The following is a 27,109-nucleotide window of genomic DNA, read 5'->3' as shown; positions in this document are numbered from 1 at the left end:
CAGATGTTTTACACAGAGTGACACTCAATGCAAACAACAGGGGGTCAACGTGCAGAACATAACCAGCACAATGCATGCTGGGGCACAACATGTAATAGCAGCGCCTGTCCTTTTCCTCTTCCCTACGGTTGAACACCGTGAACAGTGAACATATTAAGTCACATTTTAGGCATTTAGCAGACACATTCAGAGCACTTACATTCTCTACATGTGAACAGCTGGGTATTTAATGAAGCAATTCAAGTTTAGGTAACTTGCTCGAGGGCACAACAGCAGTGCCCCACCTGGGAATCCAAGCTGCAACCTTGGAGTTGCAGGTCCCGTTCCCTGACTGTTTTGCTACGCCGCTGCAGTCCATGTGCAATACTGCCAGCTGAATCCCTCTCTCCCTGGGCAATGCGATGGGCAATCATGCAGCCGAAGGCGGCACCGTGGCAGTCCGCATTCACTGACACCGCGGGACGCTACCATACGCTGGAACTGCGTTCGCTGGATGAGTCACCCAGCAGTCTCTGGTGCACGCTTCTGAAAGGTGCCATTTTCATTCTGTCCTCACAGAGTCTACCCTTCTGGGTAAAATTACCCTGAGCAGCAAGTAAACATCCATTTTGGGACACCGGTCCTTCCACAGTGTAGGAAATCTCTCCTCAAAGCGTGTGGAAAACCTGGCCTTGTGTGATATGAATTGTAAGTGTGTGTATTTCCTGAGGACTGCAGACGGAGAACAGCATGCGATGAGGTCGACGGCAGGCGGACATCCCTCTCCATTCGCAGAGTCTGCCATTTTAGAAGGGTGACGCAGACCCCCTGTTCATGTGTGTGTGTGTGAGAGAGAGAGAGAGAGAGAGAGAGCGTGTGTGTGTGCACGAATGGGCATTCGTTTGTGTGCAGGTGTGTATCCGTCTGTGTGTGTGTGCAGGTGTGTGTCCGTGTGTGTGTGAGCACGAGTGGGCATTCATTTCTGTGCAGGTGTGTGTCCGTGCGTGTGTGTGTGTGTGTGTGTGTCCGTGTGAGCATGTGTGCATGAGTGGGCATTCATTTGTGTGCAGGTGTGTGTCTGTGCATGTGTGTGTGTGAGCACGAATGGGCATTCATTTGTGTGCAGGTGTGTGTCCGTGCATGTGTGTGTGAGTGTGTGCGTGTGTGCCTGAGTGGGCATTCATTTGTGTGCTGGTGTGTGTCTGTGCGGGTGTCTGTGTGTGTGTGTGTGTGTGCGTGTGTGCCTGAGTGGGCATTCATTTGTGTGCAGGTGTGTGTCTGTGCATGTGTGTGTGTGAGCACGAATGGGCATTCATTTGTGTGCAGGTGTGTGTCCGTGCATGTGTGTGTGAGTGTGTGCGTGTGTGCCTGAGCGGGCATTCATTTGTGTGCTGGTGTGTGCCTGTGCGGGTGTCTGTGTGTGTGTGTGTGTGTGTGTGTGTGTGTGTGTGTGTGGACGGGGGGTTATGAAAGTGGTTTACATTACAAACCCAGAAGGACAGAAGAAGAAAAGATCCCGCGTGAGGCCCCTCGTGATTAGGCTAGTGTTTGCCATGCCATCAGTAATGGGTTCCAGACTCCACACAGCTAATTTGATTTGGAAATATGACAGAGCCGGGAAACGTGAGCCAGAGAGGTTTCTACCAAAAGGTAATAACAACCTACTGCACACTCAGGAGAGCTCACTTCCTCTGCCCTTCTGGGAAGGGAGGCGTGTGTGTGTGTGTGTGTGTATGTGGGTGCGCGCGCATATAGATGTGTGTGAGTGCATGTGTGTCTGTGAGCACTTGTGAGTGTGTGCGTGTGTGCGCTTATGGATTTGTGTGAGCACATGTGGGTCTGTGAGTGCATGTATGTGTGTGTGTGTGTGTGTGTGTGTGTGTGTGTGTGCATGCGTGTGCATGTGCCTGTGCGTGTACAAATAGTTCCAACAGGGTGAAATCAAATCCCTTCAGTATATACCCAAGCCCCCAGGAGCTTTTCCATTGGTAGAAGATGTGTGTCTCACACACACACATGCAAATACACACACATGGTCTAATGTTCACTTTTTTCTCTCTCTCACACACACACACACACACACACACACACACACACATCAATACCATCACACTAATCTGAAGAGAACACATGTCCAAAACATTTACCGGAGAGAAGATCTTTAAAGGCAGTGGGATCAAAATGAAAAAACGGGAATCCAAAGTTAGCCACGGAGCCAAAAATCTCAAACGTAGGGCTGCGGAGCGGCTCATCCAGTCAGGAAAGTCGTGCATGGTGCCATGGTGCAACCTGTCGCATGTGCTGAAACCATCGCATGCCAGTCATGCATGATGCCATGGTACAACCTGCTGCATGTGCTGAAACCATCGCATGCCAGTCGTGCATGGTGCCACGGTGCAACCTGCTGCATGTGCTGAAACCATCGCGTGCCAGTCGTGCATGGTGCCATGGTGCAACCTGTCGCATGTGCTGAAACCATCCGATGCCAGTCGTGCATGGTGCCATGGTACAACCTGTCGCATGTGCTGAAACCGTCCGATGCCAGTCGTGCATGGTGCCATGGTGCAACCTGTCGCATGTGCTGAAACCATCGCATGCCAGTCGTGCATGGTGCCACGGTACAACCTGTCGCATGTGCTGAAACCATCCGATGCCAGTCGTGCACGGTGCCATGGTACAACCTGTCGCATGCTGAAACCATCTAATGCCAGTTCTGACTGATTTATGGAAGTCTCACAAAACGATTCATTTTTGGCTGCATCACAACAGGGACAGCAGTGGATTTGGGTGGCAGGATATCAGTAAGTGGCAGCTCCACTGACCAATCGGGAGCCTGAAATCTCCCTGTCTTCAGGTGGGCCGTCCCTCAGCACTGTAACTGCACCTGTACCTGGAACACTGCTAAATGTTTGATTGACATCTGAGGCGACACACCAGCTTGTCCTCGCCCTCCCAAATAGCCGAGGGACAATGGTGCTCCATCACCATCGCATGCAGTTGCGACTTGTTGTCCTAAATTGAAAAGATAATCTGCGAAAGAATAATACTCTCAAATCATAAAAATAGCTAATTTGAAACTCACAGTTAAGTCCATCATTAGAGCCCATGATAATTTATGTACTGATACACAGCCATGTACAGGGTGTCTGTCTTTATTTGTGTTAGTTTCAAAGACATTGTCATCGGTAAACATTGCCCACTACAAACAGTACATTATAAAACATACCTCTGTATGTGTCAATGTATATGAGGGTCGCATACAGAATAAAACAAAGGAAACATTCTGGATACTCATAACCAAAAAAATTGCAACCACCCCTCTCAATGACCAGAAAGGATTCACCACAAAATAAATAAGTAAAAATCCAACATATATTTTGGTATGTTTTATTGTATTGTCTGGTTATTACATCCAGGTATCTGATTCCTCTGAACCCTTTATTATGACCAGAAACATTACTGTACGTGCAGGAGTTATCGGACCACACCCCTGGGGGGATGTGAAATTGATGTACTAGAAATGAACTGTTTCCATTACTGTAAAGCTGTGCCGCAGAGTGTAAGATCCTGCGTGGTGCAAAGGGTTAAGAGTGAAATGGTTCCCTCGATTTTAACTTTGCGCTGAAACGCTGTAAAACTAACTAACTACGGGGAGCTGTTTAAAAGGCGACATTTACAGGGAGTAAAAAGGGACAGGGAAGAAGAGAGAGGGAGACATGAAAGAATGAGCAAGTGGGGGACAGGAAGAAAAAGTATAAAGGAGGGAGACGGGGGGGAGGAGGGATGAGGAAAGGGGTGAAATGACTTAATCAGTGTGTACTGCCACTCCAAATACTCTCCGCCCTCTCCTGCACACACACGCGCGCACACACACAGACACACACACGTATACTCAGGCTCAATGAAGTCTGCCCCCCCTCTTCCCCACTGTGCTGTTACTGCTCCCCTGGTTGGGCTGTTGGTGTGTGTGTGTGTGTGTGTGTGTGTGTGCCTCTCTCGCTCTCTCTCCCTTCCTCCCTGACATTCCAGCAGTGGTGGAGAGTGGAGACAGGAGGGAGCAGCAGGAGTCAGACCAGCGAAAGACTCTGAGAGAAATTTAAAAAGAGTTTGAGAAAGTTTTTCCTCTTTGTCCTGTTCCGTCTCCCTTTTCTTTCCTGTCTCTGTTCTGCGCACCGCTGGTTTTCAGCTCCGGTGCTTCACGATTTCTAAACCTTTAATCGCAGTAGAAGCATCCTCCCATTCGCTCTGTTCCTCTGCGTGCATTTCTGGACCCGAACCCCCAGGATTACACTGACCCAGTGGAGAGAAGAACATCGTTTTAGAAACAAGGGGTGAGTTTGATTCTGATATGAACCGCTTTCCCTGTTTTCTTTGAAGCGAAAAAGTGAAATGGTAAACTTTACACCCGGTTTATAATCTGTGCATAGGTGCTTCCATGCGTCCGTGTGTGTCTGTATGTGTGTGTGTGTTTGGACGGGGTGCTTATCAGCCCCCCCATTATTGCCAGTTAGGAAACACAGAGGGAGAGTGAAGGTCTACGTGGTGGTGGAGTGAAGGGGGGGGGGGGGGGGGGCATTGGGTTGAAGAAGGACAGGGAAGGGGTCACAGTCAGATTGGGGTGATCACCACAGGGATGCTAACGTCCCACAGAGGAAACAAAGGGGGACCGGTATCATGCCCATGTCTGTGTTAGAAATCATTTTGGCTGATACATTAAATTTGTGAGGAGAGAAAACGGGAGATTTCAGAGAGCCTGTACAGAGAGGTGATTTTTCTTTACACTGTGCCAACTCTCACTTGTTTTTATGCACAGAACTTTCACTGATAAAGTGAAAATCTTTTTCCAGTCTTGGGATAATTTTTACACAGCGAGGCTAGCCTAACATATGCAGTAGAAAGCACAATTAAGTCTCCTCTCTGGGTGCATTCATGTAACCATTAATGTGCTTAGTAAATGCACACAAACGAATGCGATAATGTTGGAACACACCATGGTCCATTGACAACAGCTGAAATGTTCTAACTTTTAATCACTAGATCATCCTGATATTCAGGCTTTCAGTCAGTGGACATGGAGACAGGTGAGGTCCCCTGAGATTCACAGCAGGGATCTCAAACTCAAACCCTGGAGGGCCACACTGTAAAAAGATAAAAATACAGAGAGAAAAAACCCAGCAGCAATGTTGAGAGTCAAAAAATGTTTAGACTCTGTTATTTTATGGGATGACCATTAAATAATGAGTTATTGCCATTATTCAGATTTTTAAAACACTGAAATCCTGTCAATTTTTATTAACTGTTTTGGTGTGTTTCAGCACTTAATTGCTTCATGTATTTTGTCATTGACTAAACAGTCCATGCACACTTTTAAAAGCCTGAATTCTATGTTGAATGAAAGAAAGAAAACTACTAAAGCCTTCAGATACTCCAGACTTTAGGATCAGCTGGACATGACTGAGTTACAGTACATAAAATTTTAAAGGTCTGTTTGCCTTTGTGTTTTTCCAGCTAACTGCAGGGACTTGGTGGTCAATTAACACCTTTTCCCTTGTGAATTTGTTCAAGTCAAGAGCGATGTCTTTCTTGTAACTTCATGACTATGGGATGAACCAAACTGAAACAAGCTGGAAAAGTTGCGTGTTCCTTTTTGTGCAAGCCACACTTTTATCCAAAACATGTGAAAATTTGTCATGTAAATTTAAGCAAAATTAAATTAAATTAAATTATTTCTGACATGGTATTAGAATGTAGTTCTGTGTTTAATGAGTTTGGGTGGAACCAAAGGCCCGGCTCTGAGTTGATCGGGGGCGACTTTAAATGGGCAGAGAGGAGAGGAAGGGGACCCTGCAAGGCGTGGCACCAGGGTGGATCTGCACCCTCATCCTGCTGAAGATCAGAAACTTGTTGAAAGAGGGAGGGAGGGCAGTGTCAGCCTTTCGTCATCTCTTCCTCTCTGCTCTTGTTTTAATCACTTTCCCGAAAAAACATCTGTGAGGGCCACTGTTCGTGAGTGAGAGGAGCACGCCCACCCCCCACCAAGAAGCCTCTCTTGGAGCAGTGGTCACCTGCCACACGGAAGCCTTGGTCTGACCCCTGCGTTGGCGATGCCACAGCGACGGGCCTGCCATCCGCCCATTGAACCCGACTGTTACAAGCACTACTTTAACTGCCTGAGCTCACGCAGCGAACCCAGCCCCCTTTACAGGCAACCCCTGAATGGTCGCAGGTTCGAGTGTGGCCTCCGGCTCGTTCCGGGACTCCCAAGGAAAATTAGAAAGGAAAACCGGCTCGTGGTAAAAAAGGAGGACCTGGAACTGGCCGTCAGATAGACAGGAAGCCCCACCCACTCGCCTGAGCGGAGCACCTCTAGACGATGATGTCATCCCTCTTTTGTGTCGCCGGTGGGCCGCGGAGCGAGATGGGGAGCAGGACGGTCGGACTGAAGCCGTTTGCGATTTCGGTCTGGACTTACCATCTTCCTTTCAAAGTCGTTACGCGAGCTCCACATAAGTGGACTCTGGAGTGTGTCTGACAGGAAGTGGGAGGTGACAGGATGCGGTGGCAGTGCTCGGAGTGTGCCGTGTGTCTGATAAAGGCAAGCAGGAATGTCTGAAACATCAACCTGGACTGACTGGGGAAATGATCCCAGTAAATCACTAAATCCAGTCTTCCATACCCATTCCAGCGTGTCGACTATGTTCCTCATGATGTAGAAAATTGGGGGAATCTTCAGTTTTACTTAAAAACTTGTTATTTAAACAAATTTTGTTCCCTATTATTCCTTTTTTTTAAAACTCCGTTCTCAAAGTTCCCCAAAATGTCCTGGGAGGTCCACTGACCCCCCCTCCCCCTTCACCTTGAGTGGCACCAAGGCCAATTATATCCAGTCTGGGGGGCCAGAGTCATCGTTGGAATTATCCAGACTTTGGGTGTGCCACTACACTGATCTGGTCCCCAAAACCCACAGCATTTCAATCACAGCACCGAAGGTTATGCCCCCCCTGCCAAACGATGCGGGGGCCGAGTGAAGCCCAGACAGCAGAAGTGGGTTTGAACAGGAGTCAGCTGGACTGGCACCGCAATCAGGCGTGTTTACTGTTCAGCAGTCCGGGGGCCAGGAGTCCCCGGCCCCTCCGGCCGCCTCGCCTCTCCCAGACAGACGGGGCATTGGGGGTGGTGGGGGTAGGGGGGTCTAATTTAGCAAATCCGCAACATCCATCATGGTGCATGGCTCTAGTGCTGGTGTGGGTTTATGCCTTTAAAATGAGAGAGAGAAAGAAAGAGGCAGACAGAGAGAGAGAGAGAGAGGAGATGGCAAAAGTAAGCAGAGTTGAACATATTCTGCTAGGTCTTTATGCTCTGTGATTTTTTCCATTAAATGAGAAACAGAAACTCTTGACTGGAACTTTGGTGGCGAGTGGTACTCAGCTCAGGCAGACATAGGAGGTACAGCTACAGCAGGAGCCTACAGCCCCCAACACACACACTCTCACTCACTAACTCACTCACTCACTCATTTACACACACACACACTCACTCACTCGCTAACTCACTCACTCACTCACTCACTCATTTACACACACACACATACACAGATGCACACATACACACACGCAAACACACCTACACACACACACACACACACACACACATTCTTGCATGCACACACATACAAACACACACACACAGATGGAGATTTGGTTTCTTGTGTTTGTTTTTGTTTTTTTTGCATTAGAGACGCTAACCCGCTATGTTGATGCAGCTGTATTAGGTTTGGTGTTCAGAGAGAATCTGCTCTTCAACCGATCTGTCTATCCAAAGGTCACACCGGCTGAGCATCTATTTGGAGCTCATTGACAGGGATCATTTCATTAAATTTCATTTATTTATTTGCAGGAAGTATATAGTACATCCCTGCAAAAAATCATATAAAACAAGTCAAAAGAAACTTCAAGCAAAAAAACTCAAAGCTGTCATCTTTCAACTTGTGGAGTGGCCACATAATTATTTGCTTTCTCAGAATAAATGCTGCTTCCTGGTCAGCTGGCCTGTGGTCTGGAGTTCAGACCAGGTGCATGATGGGATTTGGAATGAAAAACAAATTTGGGGTGGATGAAAAAAAACACTTGTTTTTCCGTCTTTTCACTTTCCGTTTTTTAATCTCCTGGGAGGAAGAAAAAAAACCCCACTGCGTTTGTTATCGCGCGTCCTGTTTGTGTTACTGTACAGACGGACTCCTCGTTCTGGAGCTCAGTCTGCAACCCTCTGTGAGAACTCCGCAGCTCAAGCACGGTTGAAAAGTGGTTCCGAAAACGTCGCTCGGGAAGCGCCGACAGCAGAGAGCATATTTGTCCAATGAATTAAATTAGATATCCTGGCTAATTCCTGTCAGGAGCGGATGGACAGTCACAACGATATCCGCTCGGGAATAATCAGAAACATGTTTGGGAGACTCTACTGCCCGAGGTCCTGAACCCTGGCGTTTGCCGCTCAGAAGCGGATCTGCGGTCCATACGTTTCGAGATGATGTGATGACACGTATTGCATCTTTGCTTTGACTCCGCTGCCAAAAATGTGACGTTGTTGAAGCCTGAATGAGGGACAGGAGCTTTCCTGCTGGTTATGATGGGCTTGCTGTAGTTCATTGTAATATGGCTCTGAGTCTCAGGCAGAGAGTGGATGAGTTGTAGACGAGATGTAACGCTGGTCTTGTTTCCTTTTACAAGGTGCACCGGAACACTTCGTAAGGTGTTGCTTTGATGCTCTCTGAGATTCAGAGGTCCCTTTCTATATAAATCTGTCATAAGCACCTTGGGGTGTTGGTCCACTGTAACCCCTCTGGGTGTAGTTGTATTTCACCTTTTAAGGTGTAAGATTACAAATGTGTGATTAGAATGTTCTTAACTGAACGTTATAATGCTAATGCAACAATCAATACTGCTGTAAGCAATGGAATTCTAGAACTCTGACTGGGAATTCTGAAAAAAACATTCCAAAAAACCTACTCTTTCAAGGATTAAACACCCTGGTCTACTTTAACGCTCCAGTACATCAATGTCAACCTCTTTTCTAGGCTGTGAAGGCCCTGGCACTTTCACCATGGCAACCCTCCTGCAGCCCAATGTGAACAGCCTCCAGACCCCAGGTAAGATCAGTAGGTTAATTACCTTGCTCAAGGGTACCACCTGAGAATCCAACCTAAAAGGTTACAAAGCCAGTTCCTTACCCATTATACTACAATGCAGCCAACTAAATCACATGTGCAGAGGACAATGCAATGGATTAGCAGTACATATATGGCCTTAAGCAATAGGCTGCCTTGTCACAAGACTGCTGAACAAATCACACACACAACACACACACAGCAAACACTGTCTCCTTCACTGCAGATGACTTTAGTACTATTAAGTGCAGACATTACTCAGGGCCATTCAAAATCTAACCAACCAACGTCTTAGAAAATGACCTTTAATGTCACTTTCACCGCAAGCTTGGTGACGGTGGTTTATTCCACTGTGAATGGCACACTAGGATGGATCAGCCTGAGTTAACTCCTCAGATCAACACCTTTTCAGCATTTTTAGACTGGGCGTGAGCTCAAAAATGTTCTCTATTCTCACTCCCACTGGGAATATCTGAGCCTGTAGATAACATTCCGATCATTCCCAGTGGATGCTCGCATTCCGCCGTATTCATAATTACAGCCTTCCTCCACGTGAGGCCTGGCTGTCTGAGAAAGCTGGTCCTGATGTCGCAATCGCCGTGGTGACAGACGAGGTGCTCGGTGTTGGGCCTGTGCCTTTGCAAACCTGACCTGTTCTGGAGTGTGATCACAAGAGTACAGAATATCTCTAACTTAGTGGACGTGCAGAAAACAAGTTTGTTCCACAGGGATGTTCCAAATGTATCTCCTGGTTTTAGATTTTTTTTACAATTCTAGGCTCTGTACCTCTATACAGTGGATTATGTGGTAAACACAAGGCCAGCTTTTATTACATTGCAGAGGTCAGATGGCCTCTATAGGTCAACTGCACCCCAAAAAAATCCCAATCACTCATTTACATGGTAAAATGGCAGCTGTAGTCTGTAACTTGATGAGAATAAAATCCATTTCAGTCCAGTCAAGTCAAGAAATCTATGTAAATTCAATTAATGAATTGAAAGTGAACTAATATTCTGAGGATTTTTTTCAATTCATGGACTGAATTTCGATCAACGTCTTGAAATCACTGAACTGAAATGACTGATTTTAGTGTATTTGCTGCATTGATGCATTTAGGGCCAGATTTACAGCCCAAATTGTGGTGCTGAGGAGGGTATGTTGGTGTGGTCAAAGTCTTTCTGAAATTAATGTCTTATTTTCTAAGGCTACAGCTAATTACACAATCGGTGAATGGTCACATTTAGCATATGAATCAGAGCTTAAAAGGTGCTGTTAAAAACTTCTGTTTAGTGCTATGAATACACAGTAAAATGTCCAGTGTTAATTCAACTCTAATAGAGTTTATATGAGTCCACTCTGGCCATAGTGGACTCAAACAATAGTGGACTCATATCAACTCAGTAAGAGTTGATTAAACACTGAACATTGTAGCCTACTGTGTATCTTCATTGGATGTAGGGAAATAGATGTGTGTTTGGTGTGATGTATAATTGCCGATTGAATTAATCCAGATGTAAGATGGTGTAATGTTGCAAGGAGCTTGACTATTGCGAGGACGGAATGGGAACATTGTGTGGGAAGTTCTAGGTCTTCTGTTACTTCTCCCAGAAGAGTAATTATTTCTACGGCTGGGTGTTTGTCACAGAAGTCACCGGTGTCTCTTTTTTTGTGGTTCCATTAATTTCACGGTTTTTAATGCTTTCTGTGATTTTTTGGCCGTTTTGGGTGGTAATTATAATGCAGCCTGCCGTGACTTGTTGCAATCAAATGTTTGACGGATTCTGTTGATACTTCCTGTAGCTGCAATAATGTTATCAGAGGCAATAGGCGCCCAAAGACTCAAACCAAATCTAACTTTAAATAAATAAAAGCAAACACAGTAACCCTGTTTTTTATGATTTTAGTAATTCTATTTGAACACGCTCTGTATGCGCTGTTTCGAACAATGTTCTATTAAAGGCAAAAAACACGCTCTTTCTGTGATGGACAAACACAATTTGCAGCAGCCTATCAATGCATTTATTCATATTATTTACTTGTGGAAACTGCCCACTGATTCTTCAACCAAAACTGTTGCTACTGCTCAGCACGTCCAATCATTTCCATCTGCTGCGCATACGATCAATTATTTTATTTAATGAATTAAATTAAATTAAAATAAATTAAACTGCTTCGTGACCTTAGCCAGTATTTCCTGTGACAAATACCCAGCCTTTATTGCCTGGCTGGAATAATTTGTTAATAACAATTCATATTAATATTCTGTACTGATTGATGATTTGCTTAAGAAGTTGTAATAATGCAATACTTGTTCCAATGATTCTCTCGTTGCATCTTTGAGGACTATACCTGTGTCTCCATCTTGCTTTTTCCTTGATTTACGCCTGCTCTTTAGAGGCAGATAAATGTCACGTAAAAATCGAACCTTGTTAATTTAACTTTAGTAAAGCCAACGAAATACATAATCAGCCGCACTTATAATATTTCCACCAGTTATATGCACGATCCTCGTTAAATACATATGCATTAAGGAGAGAAGCGCACTTTGCGATGACTCACACAGATGACACGCATACTGTACTTCTAACCCCAGTTTGATACATAAGACACATGGTTCTGGGGCACAATGCATCATATCTGTGTCTGAAAACAGTCACAAATGGTCAAGCAAATCTGGCCGTGAGTGTTTTTACTGTATTATTTTACTTTTAAAAATGATTTTATTCCTAATAATGTGTTATATCATTTGATAATTTAAATTTTCGGTTGTTCTGGGTTGCAAAGCTCCTTGAAAAGGTGCTGTACAAAGATAGTTTATAGTTTATAATGTGGAATCAGCAGAATCATTCAGCCCTGACATCAGCCCACAGGGTGTTCCCAGGTACGTCACGTGTTATTGTGGTTAGCAGTGGGAGAAGAGAATGTTGATGACATCCTCTTTTTCTCTTTCAATGCCTCCCTTCTGGCAGGCGAGAACAGATCGGTGCCCCCGTCGCCCTCCTGCTCGCCCGCCCGAAATGACTGCGGCATCGCGCCCCTCACCCCGTCCCCCTCCCCGGTGAGTACCTCCTAGACTCGCTGCTCCGTTTGCCAGGAATGGGTGGTAGTTAGCGGGAACTCGATTGAGTTTTAAACAATGGGCAGCGTAAGATGAAAGTGCCATGCACACATATAATTATACGTCCTTACTTAGCGCTTGGAACTCGACACAGGCCTCGTGCTGTATGCTTGTATTTTATAACGTGCGTACACCCTGTTATCTTTGGCAGACATGTAGCGGTATTAAACACGAGCGTCCAACCGCTAAACACAGGGATTGCACACACACACACACACACACGCACACCCATAATTACTACCCCAGGTCAGAAATGGGGAAAACACGCACTCACATACGCACGCGCACATACTTGCATACACACATAGATATACCACACACCCATAACAACTGCCTAAGATCATGGCCAGCCAGCATATAATTGATGGTCTTCCATGGTGGTCCAGCAGTGGAACATGGCTTTCTGTTGGCAGTGGTTTCAGTTCATATGCAAATTACAGCAGAGAGAAGCTGGCCAGGGTCCCTGCACGTCACTTCCTCAAAGAGGCCCCTAAAGAAGTCTGGTTTTCACTTCAATCTTTAGGAACAGTGCAGCCCAAAGTCATAGTGAGAGACTTTCACGCCATCTGTTATCCTCAAAACAAGACCCTGTGCCCCTTCCCCCCCAAAGTCTGGGACAGCTCTAGCGCCCCATATTTTCACCCCCATGCTCAGATCTGCTATTAGAACCAGTCTGTCCTTATGTTACACTATCCTGTTTGAACAGGAAAACTGTAATGTAATTTGTGTGGAAGAGGAATGATAGTAAATTACAACAAAAGGAATGGAGGTGTGATGTCATAGTGGCAGCCAATTGGGATGACAAATTAAATAAACTCCCCAATGATTCAAGGTCTATACATTGACTAAATCACTGAGCAAAAATATTAAATAATAAAATCATAGTCAAGTGTTTTGTATAAATAGAAGTGTGTTGGAACACTGGGACAAAACTGGATTCCTGAACTGAATTCCAAATTCCATTTTCAGAAATTCTTATCAGTGTTTCTGCTCCGTTCTACCCATTTTGGGAACAAATCCAGCACAGAAAGTACTTTTCTGTTCCAACTTGCTGGCTTGATGTGGAAAAAAGTAATCCATGCCTGGAGTGGAGGAAAGGAGCTGTCTACACCTGCTGGTACCAGGGTGGAGCTGGGTCACTCCTCCACTCCTCCTCCATTGCTACCCAAAACATTAAATTCCTTCAGAAGAATTCCACACTCAGATTCACTACTGCTGACAAGCAATCCCCAGCACACATACCAGCATGTCACGTTTCAAATTCCTCACAGGACAGTGAAGAGTCATGAATGGGTGTAGCTACAATACGTTGTCAGTCATTGATTTTCTTGAACCAATCAAGATAATTGGTTTTCTACAACAAAGCACAGTGATTTTTCCACATTGTTGATTATATGGTAGCTCCTCCTGTTTTTTGGGTTCTTGCTCTTCCACTCCATCATGCGTTGGAGTGATGGCCTGGCTGTGGGTTTGATTCCTGAGTGGCATGCACACAGTAGTGTGGCTCATTTTAAACCATGCTGTAACCTTCTTCAGGCAAAGCAGCAGGACTGAGTAGATGGTGTGTAGATCTGGTAGAGTGGTACCCCATTGCAAAGGACAAAGAGAGAGGTGCATTATGGGTTTTGAGATTATTTGGGCTATACCCGACTGGTTTGACCTGGTTCTCCTTCTCCTCTGCCAGAGGACAGTGGTCAGGCCTCAGGCAGCCTGCCCCTTCTCCGTGGTGGTGGCCATTGATTTCGGCACCACCTCCAGCGGCTACGCCTTCAGCTTCACCCAGGACCCCGAGGCCATCCACATGATGAGGTGATGTCATCCACCCGCCCACCTCCCGCCCAAACCTCCCAGAGCTCTGCCGCTGGGCTGCTTTGACTGATGTGTCCCTCTGCTAATCTCTGCAGGCGCTGGGAGGGCGGGGACCCCGGCGTGGCCAATCAGAAGAGCCCCACCTGCCTGCTGCTCACGCCTGAGCTGCGGTTCCACAGTTTCGGGTTCGCGGCGCGGGACAGCTACCACGACCTGGACCCGGAGGAGGCCCGGCACTGGCTCTACTTCGACAAGTTCAAGATGAAGATCCACAGCACCAGCGTGAGAGACCACAAGGGGGTGGGGGGTCGGGAGTGGCACTGCTTCTCCTAGCGCTAGGTTCCTGCTCCAGGTCCCTGCTGGAATAGTGAAGCAGAAGGATCCTAATCCCGAGGCACAGTTATTGGAGCTCAGAGAGTGAGCGGAATCTTCTGCTTGCGCTCCATGGTAACACGCTCCTCCGTGGTAACAAACGCCATGGTAATGCACTTAGGCTGTCATTCGGATTACTCCTCCAGATGTATCCTGCCGTAGCAACATGCTTCCCTTACAGATTAAGGAACATATGCTCGCGCGGTTCTCCTGAGGTGAATTGCAACAGCTTCTGCTTGGGCGGAGCAGTGGCCTAATGGGTTTTTGCTTCATTGCATATTAGTAATTGAACCGCTTTGTTAACCAGTTAGGTCAGCACTCGGCAGTAGCCTGTAGAATAAGCACCCACACACAGCTAACCATGGGGTGAGGGGGAGGAGGGTGGATGGTCATTTACAGGTACGCTCATGCTGGATTTAATTACAGTCCTTTTTTGAAATGAAATGAATATGGAGGCTTGGTCTCTTGTGGGATGTCTTACCAAGCACTGCAGTACCGTAGTCTGCCTAATTGCTTGGTGAACGTGTACCACGTCCGCGTTCACCTGATTATGAACTCGCTTTGTGTAATCGCGTTAATTTGCGCATTCATTTCCGCCCGAAAATAACGCCGTCTGCCGCCCTCCCGCAGGACCTCACCATGGAAACGGAGCTGGAGGCCGTCAGCGGCCGCAGGGTCAGAGCGATCGAGGTGTTCGTTCACGCGCTGAGGTTTTTCCGCGAGCACGCCCTCAAGGTACGCCACCCCCCCCCCCCCCAGCCAACCTGCACTACCTCATCAACCCCGCACTTTTGCCCGTTCATCTGTCACCATGGAGACAGGCAGCGCTAACGAACGCCTTCGCGTCCTGCTCGCGAGGGCAGAGGAGAGGACAGGTGGAGCGCTTCCGTGCGGCTGCCCGTTTAAAGGATGATGCGGCGAGACGATAGCCTAGCGGCGCGCAGACGGGCGTGTGCACGCGGGCCGGCGTCCCAAAGCCCCGGAGAGGCTGGGGGGTGAACAGCTGTGACACGCTGCTGAGGTCCAGCCTCCGGACATGCAGGCCGAGGGTCGTGGCTTCAGAGCCCAGCTGCGCTAATGGGATCCAGACATTTTGGGTTTCTGCTGTTTGTGCACGTGCTCTGAATAAGCATGGGAATCAATGAGATATTCTGGAACGTTCCTTCCGAGGATGTTTGCCTGTGTGTGTGTGTGTGTGTGTGTGTGTGTGTGGGTGTGTGGATGTGTGTGGGTGTGTCTGTGTGAGATAATATACTGCTGTGTGCTTTTTGCTATGTACCTGTCTTATTTGTGTATGAATGCTCTAATGCCCCTGTATGTGTGTGTGTGTGTTCTGTGCAGGAGGTGAAGGACCAGTCGTCCTCGGTACTGGAGGGGGGTGCGGTGCGGTGGGTGATCACAGTGCCAGCTGTGTGGAGACAACCTGCCAAGCAGTTCATGAGAGAGGCAGCTACCCTGGTGAGACTCCACACACACCACACACACCACACATCTATACCACACACACTATGCACATCACACACCATGTACACCACACATGTCATACAGCACATACACCACACACACCGTGCACATAACACACACCATGCACACCACACACACCACACACACCTCACATACCACACACACCATGCACACCACTCACATCACACACACCATGTACACCACACACACCATACACAGCACACACACTACACACACCATACACACCATACACCAGCACAACTATCCACTGACCCTCATTGATGTCCACTCCCTTCAGTGGATCTGGGGGTTCACAGCACCTTAGCGTCTGGTGGAAGAATCCTTTAATTTAATAAAATGCACACAGCGCACAATATTGAACACATACAGGCCATGACATCACACACATAGAGTAATGGCATTGATTTCGCCTGCAGCAGATATGTCATATTGCTGGGCCTAGTAATCAACCACAAAGGGAGAGTTCTCACAAGAACTGCTCACCATTGTTCCATGAGCCATGTGCCACAGCTCATCATGCCTCTACCAGAACAGCTGAGGCAGCTGGCGCCTTGCTTCCTGGATGCGTCCTGTATCTGCTACTCCCACCTGTTTACTGAGCCTCGAAGGCTGAGGGTCGACATGCTGATCAGATCTGAGCTCTGATTGGCTGGACCCCCAGGGGATCTGATCACCATGTCGGCCCAATGGCACATCACACTGCTTCAGTACGTCCAACTTTTACGTCCAAGTCAAAAAAACTGCCTTTAAAAAAAAAGTTTATAAGAGTTTCTTAATGGAAATTAAAATTGATTGACTGCTGGACATAATAGTGTGAAAGGTTAAAAGTGACATTATATTGATGGAAATGTTTACAGGTCATTCTACAGTCATGTAATCAGTGCCTCCCAGGAAGAGGAGGGGTAACAGGTGGAGTATGTTCAGGGGGAGACAGACCCCCGCCCGCCCGCCCGCCCGCCCGCCCGCCCGCCCGCCCGACCTCCCCCAGTCCCATTACTGACAGGGCCTCTTTCGTGGCCCCTCCCAGCCACGCAGTGCTTATCTTCTGTACACAATGAGGAGACAGGAAGTGTGTGTTCCTGGGAAAAGAATGCCTGGTCTAATCACATTTTAACATCAATAGGAATTTAAAGTGAGCCCGGCGGTGAGTAGTGACGCTGCTCGCTGAGCCTCAGTATCGCCCCCTCACGTAAAAAAAAGAGGTGATGGCGGTGATAGCGGTTGTGTCGCGTAACGCATTAGAATGCGTGTTGTGAGCCCCTCCCTAAAACGATGATGTGTCTATTAACCAGATACTGGCCAAACGCCGGTCTGAACCTGAGCCCTGTTTATTGGACTGCCTGCCCCACCCCATAGTGCCACTCAAGCCTGGGTTTTGTGCATCCCAGATCAGTAGAGCTTATTGCTCCTGTACCCGGCTCTCCTGTTCACTGTGCTCCTCTCAGCCTCAATTTTCCCTCAGTCACTGATCCCAGATCAGTAGAGCTTATCGCTCCTGTACCCGGCTCTCCTGTTCACTGTGCTCCTCTCAGCCTCAATTCTCCCTCAGTCACTGATCCCAGATCAGTAGAGCTTATCGCTCCTGTACCCGGCTCTCCTGTTCACTGTGCTCCTCTCAGCCTCAATTCTCCCTCAGTCACTGATCCCAGATCAGTAGAGCTTATCGCTCCTGTGCCCGGCTCTCCTGTTCACTGTGCTCCTCTCAGCCTCAATTCTCCCTCAGTCACTGATCCCAGATCAGTAGAGCTTATCGCTCCTGTGCCCGGCTCTCCTGTTCGGCCTCCATTATCCCTCCTGCACTGATCCCAGATCAGTAGAGCTTATCGCTCCTGTACCCGGCTCTCCTGTTCGGCCTCCATTATCCCTCCTGCACTGATCCCAGGTCAGCCGGCCGGGCAGCCCCTGCCCCCCGGCTCTCCCCTCACACCGCGGACCCCCCTGAGGTCAGAACCGGGCTCGTCGGCCGAGGTGCAGGGTGGGATTTCCTCTCTGCCGTGTCATGGAGGGGAACAATGTAAGAGGCTGACTTACAAACACAGGAAACCACTCCTGCCCGACCCAGGGAGGGGGAGGAAGACAACACCTCCCCCCCACCTCCCCACCTCCACCCAGCTTCCCCCTCCTCCCCCCGCCCCACACCCCCCGTACCTACCCCACCTGCTCTGCACCAGGCTCGCACGGGACTGCCATCGTATCCCCTCAGTGTTTCAGCCCAAATGTGCCCCCACAGTTTACTTTAATCCACCCCACCCCCCCCCCCCCCTCCTGTTTGCTCCCCATCCGGCTCGCCTTGGTCTTTTCCTCAATGATTTCAGCGAGCAAACAAGGTTACCGGTCTTTCACTCACATTTCCTCACACCCACCATTCACACACGCACACTTACACACACACACACACACACACACACACACACCTTGAGTAGCAACAGTGGTGTTTAATAACCAAATGTTATTACATTCAATTACAAATTGTTTCAAACATTTCTATCTGTCTGCCTATATGACATTCATGTAGTACAGTTATTATGTTAAGTAGCCCTAAATTTGTTGAAATGTTTGAACTGAATCAGTACAAATGTCAAATATGGATTTGGAAGTGTGTTCTACTTGTGTACAAAGATGCACATTAATTCCGAGTATTACTCCCATATTACCGGAACAGGAGAGAGAAAGAGACTTTATCTTCCCCAAAAATAGATGGAATTGACCCAAACTTGCCATGAGGAATACTTTTTACTGCATTTCCCATCATTCCATGCTCTAGCACAGTGCCTGGTCAGGATGAGCCACACAGCAGACCATTCCTTTGATTGAACCTGTCTTTGATAGTAAACGGTTCTCTGGGGTTCAAAAGTGTCGCTCTCCCATTGGCTAAAACCACCATTTCAGTCGCCCGGGTGTCACGTGATCATGCTGTTCACCTCTAGGCGGGGCTAGTCTCAACCGATGCCCCGGAGCAGCTGCTCATTGCCCTCGAACCCGAGGCCGCCTCCATCTACTGCAGGAAGCTCCGCCTCCACCAGGTGGTCGACCTGAGCACGCGACCAATGGCTAACGGCATAGAGACGGACGGGCCCCGCCTCTTCGACTCCGGCTTCAGGCAGGGTGAGGGTTCCCGCTTTCTCTCCAAACCCCGCCTCCTTCATGTGGCTCCGAGGTGGACACGTGATTGGCTCACTCCAACCAGAGTATTCCATACTCACAGCAGGGAGGGGTGGGGGGGAGGGGCACAGCTGTGAAATGTATGCCCTCAACAAAAATGATGTTTTTGATTTTTTCTTAATCGGCTTATAACTTGAACCACATTCCCGAATCGAGGACTCACGCCACTTTCATCTCACGAGGGGACCGTGGTTTTGCCCCGGAGAATTGTCCCGGGATTGAGGGGGGGACTCATGCAGGGTGGGGTGGGAGAGTTTTTGGGATCAGGTGCTGGGGCCATATGCTTTGTGTTAGCACAGTGAAGAGAGGGGGGAGATGATCGTGGGATGGAGAGGGCACTGTGTCATTCTCCTGAGGGATTGGCTGTCCCCGGACAAATTTACAAAGTTTATTTAAAACTAGAGTGGTTCAGGTCATTCTGCGATACACAGTTTCTTCTGTTTTGTGTGTATATGTATGTGTGTGTGTGTGTGTGTGTGAGAGAGAGGGAGAGAGACTGTGTGACTGTATGGCAGAATGCACAGAGCATGTGCACATTTGCACAGAGTCACACACATACACACACCCAAAAACATGCACAGACACACACACACACGCACACACACACACACACACACACACACAGGGTCTTGTAATTAGAACAAGGTGTAGAAAGATCATGATCTCACCTTCTCGACCTGTTATACTTGAAGTCCCCCCTCCCTCTCTCTCTCTCTCTCTCTCTCTCTCTCTCTTGCTCTCTCTCTCTTTCTGAGTGATGGCGTATGTCAGTTCTGTATCGGGGTGAAAGAATGGTTTCTCATGCCTTCCCCTCATCTGTAATCGTTTGAGCGATGTTCGCAGCGCTCCGCTTCTCCCCGCGGTGCCGTTTCGGACCCCGGCCCCCCTCGCCCCCCCTCGCCCCCCCCTCGCCCCCCCCTCGCCCACGCTCAGAGAGACCCGGTCCTCCGGAACGGGCCGGCGGAGCCAAACGGCAAACGCGGGGGGTGCGCCAAGGCCCGCTGACCTCCTCCATCCCTCCCTCCCTCCCTCTCACTTTCATCCTCACTCTCTGTCAGAGTTCTTTCTCGCTGACAGAGTTTGGGCTAAATTTAGCGCTCCCCCCCCCCCTCCTCCTTGCGTGGGGGTGGGGGGCTTTGTCGTCGAGGGGTATTTGGAGTCATTACAGTTTGAAAACCTCTCTCCATAACATAAATTACTTCCAGATACCACAATACATGTATATTTCTTTTGACCGAATGCTTTGCCAAGGAAACAGAACAGTCCCCGTGATTATATTATTTCTTCATAGCACATGGCTGGGCTCACATTACTACTTCCACATGAACCAGGCTGTTTATTCACAGACATGTTTAGACATTCTTTGAACAAGAGAAGTTTTTATTGGCCATTGTAAAAACAAAATACATATTGTTACTTCAAACCAGAATGCAAACTTCTGTTGGATGGGACAGGGACCATCGTCAGGAGGAGTACAAATGTGTTCTCTGTTTGCATGAGGTCTTACCTTCTCTGAATGGTCACCAGCGATGCCAGACATCAGTTTTTCAACCGGAATGTTTGGAAATAATCTGTACAGGTCTGGTTTGGGGTCCCTACCGAATGATGTCCTGTCAGAGTAATTGATGGAAAACATTTTGTGTTAGTTTCTAATGAACTGGTGCGTCGATGACTCCCCGGTCTGATAGAAGGGACCGTGGGTCTGACGTCGGTTCCAAGGGGGACTGCATTTTTGACAAATTCTATATCTGGCAACCTTAACTATCGCAAGGCTGCTGTGCTGTGCTGAACGGTTGAACTGCATATAACATTGAACACAAGGATTGGGAAGGTGCATTGGTGAGGTGGTATAAGAAGGCTGTTGGCCAGGTTTTCGTGGGTCTCATCTCCCATGGATACCCCCACAGGCATATTATTCAGCTGTGAGCGATTTCAACAGCGAATTTGATTATTTTGGTTTTGCATGATTCGTGTTTTTGCAATGTGGCCCAAATCCAAAGCCGTAAGGTTTCACAGCAAAGCAGCGCAGCTGTCGCATGTTTACGTGCCTATTGGTGAAGATGCGGGACAGTGGAGGGGGACAGTGTCAACCGAAATAAGCAGTCGACAGCCCGCGTGTGGGCCATGGACAGATGCACTGTGCGCAGGTGTGGTCTGCAGTAACAGCGCCCTCTTGTGTCCCTGCAGCCAGAGAGCAGCTCCGCAGGGCCAGGCACAGCAGGACGTTCCTGGTGGAGAGCGGAACGGGGGAGCTGTGGTCCGAGATGCAGACTGGTGAGTGACCATTAGGAGGTGCTGTGGTGCGAGGAAATGACGTACACCCAAGCAGTACAGGGCTTGGGCCACTCTGGTGCAGGTAACAAGGTTCCCGTACAGGTGAACCTCTGAGTTATGAAATGACTGGTCCACGGAGTAGGTTACGAAACCTGGATCTGCAAAAGAAGTCTTTAAAAATATCACCACTATAGTAATGAAAGTGACACTCACAATCGACTAAGGCCAAATTCTTTTTAAAGAAGTATATTTTGAACTTCGCTTTCAAAGTTACAAACATTTCAGCTGTTAGAATGACCTCAATTTCCGATGCGTTTGTATCTCGGAGGTCTTAACATAAAGCACATTAATGAAGAACATTAGCAATGTGAGAGGGGACAAGAACAGGCGAACGGGGAGAGACCATTATTACTGTGCTACTGCATCATTATGCGCTGTATAGGGGCTGGCCCTGACAGAGGTAAGACGTTCTGTTTTTCTCATTAGCACACGCCCTAGCCGTCAGGGGCCGCCTTCCTTGACCTCACCACTTGGCAAGCTGTATTTTCTATCAGGGAAAAGGAATTTGAACTACCCCCAAAAAAACAGTCATGCCATACTTATTTAAGTGCTATTTCAAGGATCCTCCGGTTGTGCTTGTAGTTAGGAGCCCCAGTTATCAGTCTTTATGATCTCGTGCTGCAGTGTATTTACTTATAATCAGTCCTCTCTATAGCTTCATTGGAGTCTTTAATCTTCGCTTTCCACAATAGCAGAAATCACCTTTAATAGTTATGGTGTGTGTGTGCGTGTGTGCTTGTGTGTGTGTGTGTGTGTGTATTAAAAACTCCCTGGCTTGCCACCAAGCCCAGGATCGGGATAATCTGTCTTTCTGTTCCAGATGTTTCCTGCTGTCACAGACACAAGTGTGTAGCCACCTCCCCCCCCCCCCCCCCTGGCCGCGCACCACTCGCGGTCCTCCCTCCCCCAGTTACCTCTGACCAGGGAGGCTAACACACACGTGCCATCCTTCCCCCATCACCTCTCCTGGCACAGGCACACACACTTATATATGCTCGCACACAAACACAAGTACATGTAGACACACACACACACACAAACACGCAGGCATGCACTCACTCACACACACACACACACACTCCCCATACCCAGCTCTCAGAAACGCTTACATTTGAGAACCAGGAAGGAGAACAGCCCCTCCTCCACTGGTGGGGGCCCCAGTGTAAATAAACAAAAGGAGCCCCTGCACCCCGTTCCAGGGCCGTAGCCCCCCCACAGCCAGGTCTAATGCAAACAGCAGAGCGGTCTCTGCAGCGGCCCTAACACTGCCGCCGGCCGTCTCATTCTGCACCCTCATCCCAAAACCACAGACTGGAGCTCTGCAGCCCAGCGAGGCAGGCATGGTCACACACACTGTACACACACACGCACGCACACACACGCGCACATGCACACGCACACACATGCACACACTCACTCTACACATACACACACACTCTGTACAAATTCTACACACACACACACACATACACTCTACACAAACACTCAACACAGTCTACACACACACTCTATACACACACACACACACATGCATGCATACACACACATCCTACGCTCCACACACCTACAGTCACACACACACACGATTCAGTCAGCCTTATCAAAACCGTTTAGAGTTCCCACATCTCAGACTCCCATTATAGGCAGGCTGTTGGCCCTGAGACAGCAGCGGTGTTGCATCTGGGCCCAGCAGTGTTCGGCCATTCTCCTGCACATGGGCCTCCGCTAGGCTTCCTGTATCGCAGAAAAAAACATTTCATCCTCTGCGGGACTGAACTTGGTGAATGCAAGCATTTGGTGAATAACCGACCAAATATGGGTTGCTATGGGGTTGCCGTGTGCCACAAATGTAACCAATATGAATGGACTGGAGGTTAATGATTGGCGCTGCGTCCCTCTCAGGTGACAGGTACATCGTGGCAGACTGCGGGGGCGGGACCGTGGACCTGACTGTGCATCAGATCGAGCAGCCGCAGGGCACCCTGAAGGAGCTCTACAAGGCTTCAGGTGATCCTCACACACAACTGGAGCGCAGGGCACAGCTAAGGACACAATGTAGAGTACAGAACAGAGCGCTTAGTCTCACAGCAAGGTCAGCCTCTACAGCTACAGTGCATTCTAAACGTTCTGAGTTTCAATTCTGGTACAGCACGACGTATAGAGCATGTTGTGCTTACACATAAATGTGCTTTTAGCAAAAGTAAAACACAGGGCACATCACATTCTGAGCACAGGGCTCAGTACTGGTACAGCGCAGAGTACAGAGCATGTTCAATGCACTTACAGCAAATAACACAATATAGAATCCAGCACACTTACAGCAAGGTCAAACACAGGGTACATCACATCCTGAGCAGAGTACAGTACTGGCACAGCACAGAGTACAGAGCCTGTCCAATACACTTACAGCAAAGGTAAAACACAAGCAACAGCACAGTATACACAAGGTGTGTAAGAAAATCGCCGCTGTTGGTGCAGGTTTTTGTTCTTGCCCAACACTACGATACCTGATTCAACTAATTAACTAATTCATGTTCTTCAATCAAGAACTTGATAAGTAGAATCAGGTGTATTAGTGCTGGGCTAAAACAAAAACCTGCACCAGCATCGGCCTTTTCGGATAAGACTGGCCACCCAAACACCACGCTCACTGATAGAGCATGCCTTCCCATCACCACGGGGACAGTCTGACGCACCAGGGATGGGACAAATCAACAGTTATAATACATATCATTAGGGCAGTGCACTTAATGCATGTTGTGTATGACATCAGCTCAGGCTCAGTACAGGGTATACAGAAGCTCCATAGAGAGGCTGCTGCAGTCCCCCACGCCGTTTCCATAGTAACACACGGTCCCGCACGCGCGTGTCCGTGTCAGGTGGGCCGTACGGCGCCGTAGGGGTGGACCTGGCCTTCGAGGCCATGCTGTGCCAGATCTTCGGGGCGGACTTCATCGAGAGCTTCAAGGCCAAGCGCCCGGCGGCCTGGGTGGACCTGACCATCGCCTTCGAGGCCCGCAAGCGCACCGCCTCCCCCTCGAGCGCCAACCCGCTCAACATCTCCCTGCCCTTCTCCTTCATCGACTTCTACAAGAGACACCGCGGACAGAGCGTGGAGACCGCCCTGCGCAAGAGCAAGTATGTCCCTCTGTGTGTGTGTGCGTGTGCATGTATGTGTGTGTGTGTCTGTGTGTGAGTGTGTGTGAGTGTGTGCGTGTGTGTGCGTGTGTGTGCGTGTGTGTGTGTGTGTGTGTGTGTGTGCGTGTGCATGTATGTGTGTGTGTGTGTGTGTCTGTGTGTGAGTGTGTGTGCGTGTGTGTGTGAGAGTGTGTGTGAGTGTGTGAGTGTGTGTGTGTGTCTGTGCATGTACGTGTGTGTGCGTGTCAGTGTGTGTGCGTATGCGTGCGCATGCTCAAGTGCGTGTGTGCGTGTGTGCGCTTGTGTGCGTGTGTGAGCATATGCTCATGTGCTTAACCTCTCCTCTCTCTCAGTATGAACATAGTGAAGTGGTCGTCTCAGGGGATGCTGCGGCTCACTCCAGAGGCCATGAGAGAGCTCTTCCAGCCGACCATCAACAACATCGTCAAACACATCGGTGAGCACGGGGAGGGCATGGCACCTGAACTCAGGCTGTGCCTTTAAGCAACCGTGAGCAGCTTTCCACAACGATGGTCTGGTTCAGTGGTAGGGTGGCCCATGCATTTACATCTGCCAGGGTTTCTCCAGATACTCCCCCATCAGAGGAGTACATGCATGAGGGTCACAGAGTGGGGAACCGGTGAAACGTTGAATGAACACCTGATCACCTTCAAACATATCATCAGACAATATGATTACTACTAACACCATTGGTGATTTAACAACTTAAATCCTTCTCTGATCTCCTGGTATAAATCTCCTGTCAGTGTTCTGCAAAGCACACCTTTATTTACCCGCTTACTTATCTGTCCACTTCCTGGTTCTTCATCCAAACTCAAGCCCTCATCTTTCTCTCACCGCTCTCCCCATTCCCCCCCTACTCCAGAGGACCTGATGAGGAAACAGGAAGTGCAGGGCGTGCGTTTCCTGTTCCTGGTGGGCGGGTTCGCCGAGTCGCCCATGCTGCAGCAGGCGGTGCACGCGGCGCTGGGGCGGAGCTGCCGCATCATCATCCCGCAGGACGTGGGGCTGACCATCCTGAAGGGGGCGGTGCTGTTCGGCCTGGACCCCACCGTGGTGCGGGTGCGCCGCTGCCCGCTCACCTACGGCGTGGGGGTGCTCAACCGCTTCGTGGAGGGGCGCCACCAGCGCGACAAGCTCCTGGTGAAGGAGGGCCGGGAGTGGTGCACGGACATCCTGGACCGCTTCGTGGCCGTCGACCAATCGGTGGCCCTGGGGGAGCTGGTGAGGCGGAGCTACACGCCGGCCCGCCCGGGCCAGCGCAAGATCATCATCAACATCTACTGCAGCGCCACCGACGACGTGGTGTACATCACCGACCCCGGCGTGCGCAAGTGCGGCACCATCACCCTGGACCTGCCCGAGCCGGCCCCCGGGGAGGCCCCCGCCCGCCGCCGCGAGATCCGCACCACCATGCAGTTCGGCGACACCGAGATCAAGGTCACCGCCGTGGACGTGCCCACCAGCCGCACCGTCCGAGCCGCCATCGACTTCCTGTCCAACTGACCGGGCTTCCTGCCGGACGCCCGGGAGGAAGAGGAAGCCCCTCCTCGGCCGTGGAACTCCTCGCTTCGGTCAGGACACAGACAGACGGACGGACGGACGGACGGACTACGGGTGGGGTGGTTGATGACCCAAGTATTATTAAAGATTATTTTTCTTTTAGAAATATGAAGAGACACTTCACATCACTGATACTCTGAGTTGCTGCACAAAACCTTAGCCTAAACCAGGCTGAATCCCTTTCCATGGGACATTTAACCCAAATCACTTAATTTTTTTTCCTCATCCTGTAGTTCTTTAATATTAGAAGCACAACCAGACCAGACAGTATATGCCATCATTTGCCAAAAAAATGGAGTGATCGTAGCCTTTTGTGACAATTGGACCATTTCACCTCATTCAACTCTACTTTTGCAAAGTACTGTGGGACAGTAATGGGACTGCCATCTAGTGGCCAGTAGACCACATGGCCAGCTAAAAAGCTAATTTCACAGGAAGAGTTTTAGTAACTGGTCTGCTCACATAACTGTACACCATTTTATAAATTATTACAGAATAATCTTGTGTATTATGATATATTGAGTGGTAAGACTGTGACCAGCAGGATATCCCATAATAGTTCCCTTTGCCACTATTGGGTTACCGTTATTGTTTTGTTTCCACTGTAGACACAGCCTTATTGCACCAGATCATGTTAATGACTGTATGGAACCACTACAGGCCAGTGGCAAGAGACTTCTAATGGGAAGAAGCACAGCCCCGTTTATGACTGGAATACCAAAGCTTCAGATATACGGACCTGTTGTTTAGATACCCTGTTCTGTGGCTACAGGAAGACCAGATCACAGAAGACTCCATTCATTTACCAACAAATATTACATTTATGCTTTCCTGTGTACACTTTTGTTTAAATCCCATATATATAAAAATTGTAATGACTGGTGTCTGACATCCAAGGTGATTTGGGATCTGCAAAGTGTGTGATCTTCATTCAAGGCCAGTGTGGCAATCAAGAACAAGAGTTC

General features: G+C 48.8%; 1 protein-coding gene across 1 annotated transcript; it reads left to right on the top strand.

The window, feature by feature from the left end:
- The first annotated feature begins 3,765 nt into the window (after positions 1 to 3,765).
- Positions 3,766 to 27,050, top strand: hspa12b (heat shock protein 12B). The gene is made up of 13 exons (XM_035427696.1): positions 3,766 to 4,310; positions 9,053 to 9,124; positions 12,112 to 12,200; positions 13,945 to 14,069; positions 14,165 to 14,351; positions 15,072 to 15,176; positions 15,783 to 15,899; positions 18,854 to 19,031; positions 21,276 to 21,362; positions 23,325 to 23,429; positions 24,302 to 24,560; positions 24,914 to 25,017; positions 25,447 to 27,050. The coding sequence occupies exons 2-13, from the start codon at positions 9,079 to 9,081 to the stop codon at positions 26,085 to 26,087; spliced, it is 2,043 nt and encodes a 680-aa protein (XP_035283587.1). The 5' UTR covers positions 3,766 to 4,310; positions 9,053 to 9,078; the 3' UTR covers positions 26,088 to 27,050.
- The last annotated feature ends 59 nt before the right edge of the window (positions 27,051 to 27,109 follow it).

Source organism: Anguilla anguilla, chromosome 7 (assembly GCF_013347855.1).
Source record: "Anguilla anguilla isolate fAngAng1 chromosome 7, fAngAng1.pri, whole genome shotgun sequence".
In the NCBI taxonomy this organism is placed as follows: domain Eukaryota; kingdom Metazoa; phylum Chordata; class Actinopteri; order Anguilliformes; family Anguillidae; genus Anguilla; species Anguilla anguilla.
Note: the sequence above shows the minus strand (reverse complement) of the source record. Positions and strands in the feature narration are given on the sequence as shown.